Source organism: Arachis duranensis, chromosome 5 (genome assembly GCF_000817695.3).
Source record: "Arachis duranensis cultivar V14167 chromosome 5, aradu.V14167.gnm2.J7QH, whole genome shotgun sequence".
NCBI classification, from domain to species: domain Eukaryota; kingdom Viridiplantae; phylum Streptophyta; class Magnoliopsida; order Fabales; family Fabaceae; genus Arachis; species Arachis duranensis.
This window is the reverse complement of record NC_029776.3, coordinates 4,650,197-4,662,163: the sequence shown is the minus strand read 5'-3', so window position 1 is coordinate 4,662,163 and position 11,967 is coordinate 4,650,197. Positions and strand designations below refer to the sequence as shown.

The following is an 11,967-nucleotide window of genomic DNA, read 5'->3' as shown; positions in this document are numbered from 1 at the left end:
AATGGGGAGAAAGAGGAGAAAGAGAGAGGGAGGGGAGGAGAGAGAGAGAAAGGAAGGGGAGAGAGAGAGAGAGAGATTGAGTGAAGGGGGAGAGAGAGAGAAAAAGAATATGTAAAAACTAATTTTAGAGTTTAAATAAAACCAGTTTTAATTTGGTTTAAAACTAAATTGAACCATAAAAACTGGTTTTTAATAAACTGGTTTTCATAAAAACTATGGTTTCAGTTCAGTTTTTTATTTAAAAAAATTGGTTTATTTAAAATAGTTTCAGTTCAGTTTCAATTCAGTTTAGTAAAACCAGTTTTTTTGCACACATCTAGCAGCGGTTGTGGTTGCTCCGTTCGCATAAAGCTCCTATATCACTACTACGGAGCTCAAATACGACGTCGTTGGCGAGATGTTTCAGTTCCAAAGCAGGGTCAGGGTGGTTCTGCGGGCTCCAAAGCTGGAGAACCGGTTCTGCACGAGCGTGCCATGAAAGTAAATGTGAAAGAGATAAAGTCAAAAAAGTGCAGAGTATTATCGATGACATGATCAAGGTCATGAGAAAAGTCCTTGGTGTTGGCCTTGCTGCTCCTCAGATTGGACTTCCTTTTAGGGTATCCCTAACTTTCTCTTTCTTCCATTTTCTGTTAACAATATCAATGCCAGTCTTAGTAATTTCATTTTAATTTTCGTTGATTCTGTGAAGATAATTGTTTTGGAAAATAAAGAATAATATATTGATCTTGACTCTGAAGAAGAGGCTGAAACTCAAGATAAAAGACTTTTTGATCTCTTGGTGCGAGTAAATTCACATTTTTTTCATTAAACTATCTTACTTCAATCATGCATTATTATTATTATTATTATTATTATTATTATTATTATTATTATTATTATTTGTTCGTGTCAGGTTATCTTGAATCCGAACAGCACAACAGAGGCATAATTTATTTTTTTCCAAATCAAATACCGAAGAAAAATTTAATTTTCTTTTAATTTTTTGGGTGAAATTTTTGTTAATTTAGTTTTAACCACAGTAACATATAGATTGTATTTTATTAACAATTTTACCGTCATTGACATAGTGAACCCAAGAGTCAAGCGACCTCCAAACTCTCCAGGTATCAGGCACCGGTTGGTTCAGCAAATTTAGCCATTGTAGCCATTGAACTTTTACTACCACTATAGATGGCACTTTTTATAATATCCATTCATTTTACTATAGAAAAATTTTGGGTAACAACTTTTAATAATTTTAAAGATTATTTAGTCAATATAAATATTAAACGCAACTAATAAAAAACTTTAATCATCACTATATTAGTGGAGAGAGAGAGGAAGAGAGAGAAAAAAAAAAGAGAAAGAATGGTAAAAGAAGAAAAAAAAAGGTTTTAGGAAAATCAAAGTGTAGGGATCGTAATTCTCTTAGGCAGTCATTTGATTTCATGCTCATGCTCAACATTTTTTTTTTGGATCTCGATGCCTCCTCGTGGGAGTCAATGGGTCCGGTAACTGTTGGAAATAATACATCATTCCCCCTTGAGAAAATGTCTTTCACAGAGAAATAAAATAGACACAATCACAACACAAGAATTTAACATGGAAACTCCAATTACTGGAGAAAAAACCACGGTCGTTGTCAAATGACAACCAGAGAATATCACTATGTGAAAATTGTTACAACACATAGACTTCTTTCTCTCTAACACTGGCACCCCAGTACACCCACACTCTCAAAGTAAATATTTAACTACACCGCACAACACTCTCTAATCAAAAGGTATAGAGGAAAAGAAAAGTCAGATACAAGCTTTAAGTGTTTCCGACTGGTGCGAAAAATATGGAGAACTTAGCCTCATATTTATAGCCTAGGCCACCCACTCCATTTGCTATCCTAAGCAATGTGGGACTAATTCAACCAAATTCTAACAATCTCCACCTTAATTGAAATAGTCACACATCTTCAGCTTCCATAGTCAACACCGACAATTCTTTGCTGCCATTGTCTATACCGACAATCATAGTTCAGAGAACTATCATACTCCACCATGAAAGTATACTCACTTGGAATTAGACCACTCCAAGCATTTCGCCTTGGTACAAATCGAAACCTTGCTGAAAATTCATGGTGCAACTTCCAAATTGGCTTTTCCTGGAAGTTCTTCAGCCATCGACATAACTCCGCTACACACCTTGCATCTCAACGCCAACCAATGCCCGTGTGCAATTGTGGACCCGATTGCCACAACTTATCCTTATCTATGGGAGTGCGGTAATACCATGAGAATACTTCTTATCTTCTAGAGAACATCATCTTCTCTCATAGAGAGAGCAATATTGCATCTATCAGATTGAGAGCCTTTTTCTGAAACCGCATTAACTGGACAATTTCTCTTTACATATCCAGGCTTTCCACATTTCCAGCATGTTACACTCCTTCCACGATTTCCTTTTCCATAATTGTCACCTTTAGCTACAAGCGCTAAATCTGATGAAGTGCTAGCCTCATTTTTCATTCTTCTTTCTTCAGCAATGAGCTTACTGGCAACTTCTTCAAAATTCAGAGTTTCCTTCCCATACATTAAAACAGATTTGATATACTCGTAGGAAGAAGGGAGAGACAATATGAGCCTCAGTGCCATATCTTCATCATCAATTTTCACTCCAATTGCCTCTAATTCAGAGATAATACCATTGATAGCACTAAGATGGTCAAAAATTTTCACATTGTGATCCATGCGTAGATTATGGAACTGCTCCTTCAATAACAACCGATTTGAGATGCCCTTTGCCTGATACAACCCTTCGAGTTTATCCCAAAGTTCCTTGGCTGTTTTCATTCCTTGCACATTTGCAAGAACATTCTTAACCAAACACAGGCGAATAGCACTTGCAGCTCTCAAATCTAGTTCCTCCCATTCTTCATCCTTCATACCAAAGATCTTCTCCTTCAATGCCTTGTGCAAACCTGATTGTATCAACACATCCTTGACTTGTATTTGCCACAAGGCAAAATTGATTCTTCCATCAAATTTCTATTTCAAGCTTCACAGCACTTGAATATCCTTACATTGTTGCAACCGTATACTGGAATAGTATAACTCAACTGTAGACAGTGCACAAGGAAGGGTCATCAGGAAAGAGATGTGGGTCACAATGAACACACTTAAATACCAGGTCTTTCCTTAGCCAAAACCTTTCTAAATTGCACTCTCACAGTGTCACACTGCCTTCCAGCAACAACAACAGCAACCAAAGATCAACTTCAAGCTACAGGACAAAATTCTTTTCTGATGTGGAAGGTCAGACTAGGCTGCAACCACATAGCATAATAAGAATAAATCTCAACGAACCGAAGCTTTGATACCACTTGTTGGGAATAATACACCATTTCCCCTTGAGAAAATACATTTCACAGAGAAATAAAATAGACACAATCACAACACAAGAATTTAACGTGGAAACTCCAATTACTGGAGAAAAAACTACGGCCGTTGTCAAATGACAACCAAAGAATATCACTATGTGAAAATTGTTGCAACACATAGACTTCTTTCTCTCTAACACTGGCACCCCAGTACACCCACACTCTCAAAGCAAATATTTAACTACACCTCACAACACTCTCTAATCAAAAGGTATAGAGAAAAAGAAAAGTCAGATACAAATTTTAAGTGTTTCCGACTAGTGCGAAAAATATGGAGAACTTAGCCTCATATTTATAGCCTAGGCCACCTACTCCATTTGCTATCATAAGCAATGTGGGACTAATTCAACCAAATTGTTACAGTAACTATAACATTAAAATTTATATTTTTATATTTATTAGAATTTAAATTCTAGTTAGTTATGGTGAATGAATATATGCTTTTTTTAAATTCAGATTAGTATATACTCGACATTAATGTTAAAGATTTGCTTTTAAGGCATTTTAAGTAAAACTAAATTTGATAATGTCATTTCAATAGTTACATTAAATGAGTTGTGCATATTAAATATGAGATTGGGTTCTTTTCTGTGGGTATTAGTGTCAATTTGTTACTTTTTGTTTTAGGTTATCAGTATGTTGTTGTATGATTAATTTTTAGAATGATGTTTGATTGATGCACATTATTTAATATTTGTTATTCTTAAACTAGCTTGTATTCTTACACAATGAAATTTATGTATTGATTACACAGTTCTCGTATGTTAAAACCACTAATACTACATAGGAGGTTGAGAAAACACAAACTTAACATTGAGTATGTATAATAGTTTAGTTATAAATTGCTACTACTACAATAATTTGATTGATTTTATGTTTAGTTATACACAATATGTTTGATTATTATAAAATTATTCTAAATTCTAGTGTTTTTAGACAAGTTGTTTTGGAATTGGATATTCCTAATTATAATTTTAAACACTTTTCAAATCATGTTACAAAATATGATTATAATTAAATGTGTTTAAAGTAATAATTAAATTCAATAATTTAAATCAAAATTTAACTCATGCCGTAATTAGATTATAATCAAACATGTTTTAAATTATATTACAAAATTCAATTATAATCAAATGCACTCAAAGTAATAATTAAATTCAAAAATTCAAATCAAAGTTTAATGTTATAATTAGATTATAATTTAACATGTCCCAAATCATACTTCAAAATCCCATTATAGTCAAACATAACAAAGTTAATTATCAAAGTGTTACAATTAGATTATAATCAAACATATACCAAGTCATACTTCAAAACTGATTATAATCAAACACATACAACAAAAGTAATAATCAAATTCTAGAATCCAAATCAAAGTTCAAACTCATACTATAATTGGATTATAATCAACCTCACTCTAAATTATATTATGAAAAGAAAAGTATATAGAACCAATTCTAAATCAGTAAAAAATAAAACAATTTAATTAATTATAAATATAGTAATTAGTTTTATCTATTTATGATTTAAAATATTGGTTATTAAATGTTTCACCACATTTAAAATAGGAGGAGACACGTTCAGTAACGTGAATCACAAAAACTAATTCAATTAACTTCGGTCTCTCCACCCCCTCTCTCTCTAAATGCCTAAAAGATGATAAATAAAAAAAATAGATTCAGAATCATCCAATTTACAAAGAAAAGAAGCATCATCATGCCTAACATAAACAACATCCACATAGAGGTTTTAGATTCATTCAGAAGCATTTGGCTGATTTTTAGCTAGAACCATCTTGGTTTCCTAGCATTATTGATTACGAAATATAGTTATAATCAAATATGCTCAAGATAATAATCAAATTCAGTCATTCAAGTCAAAGTTTATTGTGATTGAAGCATTAAAAATCGAATTTTTTATTTTAATAAATAAAATAATTATAATAATTATTGAAATAAATAATTTAAAAAATATTTACCGAAATAAATATTCCTATCCTATCTCGTTTACACTGTAAACGATATCATTTTTCGTGTATCTCGTCTGTAAATGAGATATGTGTATTTTTTCAATTTTCATATATCTCGAGATACATAAAAAATTATCTCGTTTATAGTGTAAACAAGATTAATAATTTAAATTAGACCAAACTCTTAAAAATAAAACGTTTCAAATAATAAGGAAGGTGAATGATTTTAAATAGTAGAAAAAACAAACAGTACATTTTAAATAATAAGGAAGATGGACTGTCTATTTAGAATAAACACGTTAATACGTTTACTTTCTTTTAACTACCCATTGTTTAAATTGTATGTTAGCCCCTTTATCGTGACCGCTAATATCCAAATAATACATTAACCCTTAATTCTTTGGAAATTGCATTCCATTCTCAACCGCTACTTCCATTATCATATCCCCCACTTCTATTCTATCATAAATTTTGCTCAACTATTTTCAAATTATTTTTAAAATAAAAAATAAAACAAAATATTTTATATTATAAAAATATATAAAAAATAAACACAAACAATAATGCAAATATTAATTTTAATTATTTCAAATTATTTTTGTACAAAAAATATTATTAGAAAAGAGATAAAAATATAAAAAAGTTTTTATAAACAAACTAAACCTATGTATGTTTAATTTTTTAATTATTATCATTAGAATTTTAAAATTATTTTTTCAATAAAAAGCCTTTAGTTTTTTATTTCTAACAATATACTAAGAATATTAGTTAAAGTTTTAAGTGAATGGAATAAACAATTGTATTATTAATAATGTTAGACAAAAATAATTGTGTTAATAGTGGACAGTTTAATGGTGTATTTATTTATGCTTTTACTTATTTTAACAGTTATGAAAAAAGTAAATGTATTAACGTGCTTATTTTAAATGGATAGTTCATCTTCACTATTATTTAAAATGTACTGTTATCTTTTTTATCATTTAAAATCGTCCATCTTTTTTATTATTTGAAACCTTCTATTTTTAAGAGTTTAGTCTAATTTAAATTATTAATAATTTTTATTATTTTTAAAAATTATTTAATTATTTATATATACATATATCTAGTTTACACTATAAACAAAATAATTTTTTATGTATCTCGTTTATAATCTAAACAAGATATATAAAAAGTACTTGATCAAGAGTGGCAGATTCAAGAACAGTCATGTGTTTCTTGGTAATTCTGATCTTTGAATTAATAATGCACTTATTAGTCTTTATACTAAGAGTGGTGAAGTGCGAGAAGCACATGTTACTTTTGATAAAGGGTTATTTTTCATGTACAAGCGTTTTTTCGTACAAATTATATAAGTCATTTATATTCACGCGTTTTTACGTTTTTTTTTGTGTCTCTTCTTCTTCTTAATTTTTTTCTCGTTATCGTCGTCATCAACATCATCTTTTCTTCCTCCTTCACTTCCTCCATTTTTTTATTGAAATTTCTTCTCCTCTTTTTTTTTCTCTTTTTCCTTCATCATCAGTTATCTCGTTATTGAAAATAATAAATAATTCAGGTTCAGATTGTCAATTGAACAAGAACGAAATTGATTATTGTTTTGAATCCAATAAAGTGGCTAAGGTGTGGTTCAATTTAGAAGAAAAAATATAGCATTAAAAAAAATATTTTTCTACAGCAAATTTGGGTGTAGTACGAAGATATTTGGGTGTATTTTTATTTTGATAAGTTCTGCATGATTCAAAACTCTTCCTCTTTCTCCTTATCATCTTCTACTGTTTCTTATTTTTTTTATCTTCATCATCTTCTTCTTCTTTTTTTCTTTCTTATTCATCTTTTTCTTTTTATTTTACCTTATCAAGTTTCTTTTTGTTTTACTCCCTTAACAAGAATAAAAATAAAAAAATCAAACAAAGAAGAAAAAAAACACATAATGCTGCAGAATTACTTGGAAGATGATGAACTTACATTCATTTAACTAAAACAAAGAAAGAAATAAGGAAAAAAAAGAATAAAAAATTCAGCATTAGAGAAAATATTTTTCTGCATTTCCATCAAATTTGGGTGTAATACGAAGATATTTAGGTGTAATACGAAAATAGTTGGATGTATTTTTATTCTGATAAGTTCTGCATAATTCAAAACTCTTCCCTTTCCTCCTTTTCATCTTCTACTGTTTCTTCTTTTTTTTATCATCATCACCATCTTCTTTTTTTCTTATTCATCTTTTCCTTTTTATTTTACCTTCTCAAGTTTCTTCTTGTTTTACTCTCTTAACAAGAATAAAAACAAAAAAATCAAACGAAAAAAGAAGAAGAAACACATAATGCTGCAGAATTACTTGGAAGAGGATGAACTTACATTTATTTAACTAAAACACAGAAAGAAATAAAGAAAAAAGAAGAAAAAAAATAAAATATTAGAAAAAATATTTTTCTGTATTTGCAGCAAATTTAGGTGTAACATGAAGATATTTGGGTGTAACACGAAAATATTTGGGTGTATTTTTATTCTGATAAGTTCTGCATAATTCAAAACTCGTCCTCTTCTTCCTTTTCATCTTCTACTGCTTCTTTTTCCTCATCTTCTTATTTCGTTTTCTTATAATTCTTTTTGGAAGAAAAAATCAAACAAAAAAGAAAAAATACATAATGTTGCAAAATCAATAAAAAGAATAGGAGAAAAAATGCAGCAACAACAACAATAATAAAAAAATGATGAAGATGAAACACACAAAAAAAAAGTAGGAGAAACGCAAAAAGGAAGGAGAAGAAGAAGAAGGAAGAGGAGGAGGAGAAGGAGGAACGTGAAGAAGAAGAAGTATCTTCCATAATGATGAATGAGAGCGCGCTTTAGAAACGGTTGAGTAACGCGTGTGTTATCACGCTCCAGTAGGTAAATATAGTTGTAAGGCAGAAAGACTTGTATGTGTAGCATAACTCTTTGATAAAATATTTGTCAAAAACAATATATCATAGAATTTATTGGTATCAGATTTTTTACAAAGTAAATATTTTAAAGAAGTACTAAAACAATTTGCTCAAATGTGTAAAATTAGTAAAATTAGACAGGAAATCAATCCATTTACGTTTGGTTATGTACTTAATGCTATTGCCAATGTTACTAATGTTACATGAGGGAAGCAAATTTAGGTCATCAAACAGGCTAGTCTAGTTCATTTAGGTTTGGTTTGTTAAATTCATGGGTTAAATGGGTTGGTCCGTTTAAATATATTTTATTCGTGGGTCAGAAATTTTTAGTTTAAACCATTTATAGTCAATTTGATAGATTAAACGGGTCAGTTTGTTTATTATTTAATTTTATTTTTTGAAAATTATTTTAACAAAAAATACTATTTTTAGATCAAAAATCTTTTAAAAATAATATTTTTTAATTGATAGTTGAATTTTCGGGTCGGACCGAAAGGAATATCAGCTAAAGGTGCTGCTTTTTAAAAAAAATGTTAAAAATAAACGGACTACCCATTTAGCCCACGGGTTAGTCTATTTAACCCGTTATTTTCTCGGCTTAATCGAGTTCAACCCGTTTAACCTGAAATTTAAATTAGTTTAATTTTAGAAGTAAAATTCACCTATTTAAATAAATAATTGGACTAACTCAATTAATTTAGCCCATTTTAACAGTTCTAAGCAAATTCATGCAACGACTAAAAAAACAATTATGATTCAGAAAATGAGATTTCTAATATTTTAATCACGTTATATTCAAAATGTATTAGTGTTATGGTAGGTTCTCGCTGTGCAATGCGATTAGTGGTAGTTGGCTCCTTTTGAAAATTTTTTAAATGCAATCGAATCCATTCTTTCAGCAATCAAACAACACACAAAGTCTCGTGCGACCAAAATTCTCCACGTACCTTTTCTCAGATCTGCTAGACTTTCACCTTATATGGTTCAAATCGACGTCATTTCTTTCTCTTGATTTTTGAAAGATTATGATGTGTTTATAATATGCAGCAAAAGAAAAAAAATAATTATAAAGATTTATTTTGTATTTAAATTTTATTTAAATAAATAATATATACATCAGATTTAAATACTTGTGGATGCTCATAAAAATTATTTTTTTCTTTGATGATATGAAGGTACTATACGTATTTACACTGAGACCAATTTTTTTGTCAACTCCTTGATCAGCGGACATCTGATCTAAATTGAGAAACCTCTTGCAATTCTTTGCACGCCATAAATTTTTTCTCCAAGAATTAGGCTCACATACATTTATGTATGTAGAGATATAGGAATAAAACTCTTCTGTTTTATTTTCATCTATTTCCTCTACTCTTGGTATACAAATATATAGTATGATATTTGTTGCTTATTTTAAATTTGAATCTCAATTCAAATTTAAATCATACTTGTTATTTTAAATTTGAATTTTTTAAATTTATGAATCATATCATAATTCAATTTGAAACAGAATTAGTTAGAATTTCATCCAAATTTACTATTCAAACTTAGGAATAAAATAACTAATTATTCTCAATTATCATATTATTATTATATTATATTCTTGGTGCTAGAAAAGAATATAATAATATTTCATTTGAATTAATATAATTATTTATTTGATCAATCAAAATAATAATTAAATAATTCTATAAAAAGATTAGAACACTTGTTAGTGTGTGACTCCATAGGTTCAATACTAAGCGGGTAGTAAACTAGTCATACTAATTTTACTAATCAATATTGGCGTCTAGCAACACTCCTCAACGACCCGATAGTATGAAGTAATCTATTTTTATTAAGAACCTCAAAAGAACAAAGTATAATTTTTTCCATTTTTCTATCTCTTGGTTAACCCTTAGAGTATGGTTTAATTGTCAAACTCTAATTTGTTACCATTATTATAATGAACTGTGAATGACTTAAAAAACTCATTTCTTCATTCATTCGTTCAAAATTCTTTGGCCAAGATTTTATTCATCTTAGTCATTATAATCATGGAGTTCAAACTCTTTACCGAGAGTTGACGGATTCCTTATTGACTAATCATTAATTCTACAAGTATTTAAATCATACCCAATATCCATTCAACTAGCATCCTAGGGTATTAGGTGTCCAGAATCAAAATATAATAAATATATTATTAATTACTACGATAGTCGCAGGTCAAAGAAAACTCTATTACCGTGTTCATCTTGAGAATATCCTATTGACTAATATACGGTAATTATAACAATTAGAAATTCTCAAAGTGTATGTTCAATGGTTATATTTCTATATGAATAATAAATCTTTAAATTTAATCAAAAATCTTATTATATTAACATTTTAATATAATAATAATAACAAATTATTTAACATATAATTGATTAGATTGTCCTCGTATTATTTATTGCCAACAACTTTAAACAGGACGAGCGACAAAGAAGCAAAAACAACCATAGCGAGCGGCAAAATACCACGAACGACCAGTGCCAACACCGAGCCATATAGACTTTGACATGGTGGTAAGTGAAAAGTGGAACCGAAGGATCGAAGGTCCGAAGAAGGCGGCCAAATCTTAAAGGAAAGAAGAAGCACGTGACACATGAAATTAGTAGTTAATTTTTTATTAAATTTGTATACGTATTATACAAAAATATATGTTGGCTAATTTTAATAGTTGATTTTAATATATATTTAATAATTTTATTTTATTTTATATAATTTTATGATAAGATTGTCCAGTTATCTTTAATTTATATTTATTTTATAATAATAATTTCAACCACAATTTAAAGGCTGTATTTTTTTTTTCGTCCGTGCGTCGAAAACCGCGGGCTATAGCCCTAGCTATAATAATAACGATGAATTGACAGATGCACATAATCTGATCTATGTAAGGTTGCCCATCCGAACCGGTACATTGTTTAATATGCATAAAGACGATATGTTCTCATCAGTAATAAAAAAAATTGAGACTCCTATGTCATTTTCTAAATTATCTTTTTAATCGATAATTAAGAAAAAAAGTTGATTTTTTAATTTTTATGTTTTTAAAAAATAATTAAAAGTATGAACTAAGACTCTTCGCCGTTAAAAAACAGAAGTAAAAAAGAAAAGGACAATAAGTTGAGCATGAGAGCCAAATGCTTGTGAAAAATGTGATAGGAGTTACATTGATGAATACAAGGAGATACGCCAAATTGTATTCTTAATCGTATGACTTATTTAAATTATTAATTTCAATTAAGCAATGCATATGGCAATTAATAGTTAGTATTATAGTTATAATGCTTTGTGTGATCAGTGGTGGTGAGAGGTCGACAAGTCTTATATTTCCAGAATTAAATTAGCTCAATAGGATAAGATCACTAACGTCAACTACAAATAATTAAAATTATAATCTTTAGTCGTTGTCATTCTTTTAATCGAACTATGTCAACTCCCGATAAACACGAGTACATTCTATGAAGGATATTCTTCACAGATTGTTCCATAGAGGAAATTGATAATTTTAAATTTTTTCATTTAGAAGTGTTTATTATTGCATTGTGGAAATTAAATAGTGCTTATAAATATATCTCGGGTACCGTTACACATATAATTTTTTTTTCTTTGCATATAAATCATACAAATTA

General features: G+C 29.1%; 1 protein-coding gene across 1 annotated transcript in view; it reads right to left on the bottom strand.

Annotated features, from left to right (window-relative positions):
- LOC107487498 (G-type lectin S-receptor-like serine/threonine-protein kinase LECRK4) overlaps window positions 1–532 on the bottom strand; it is a 12,207-nt gene extending 11,675 nt beyond the window's left edge. The window contains 1 exon segment of the mRNA XM_016108144.3: window positions 370–532. Coding sequence (XP_015963630.2) covers window positions 370–532 — 163 coding nt within the window.
- Between the last annotated feature and the right edge of the window lie 11,435 nt (window positions 533–11,967).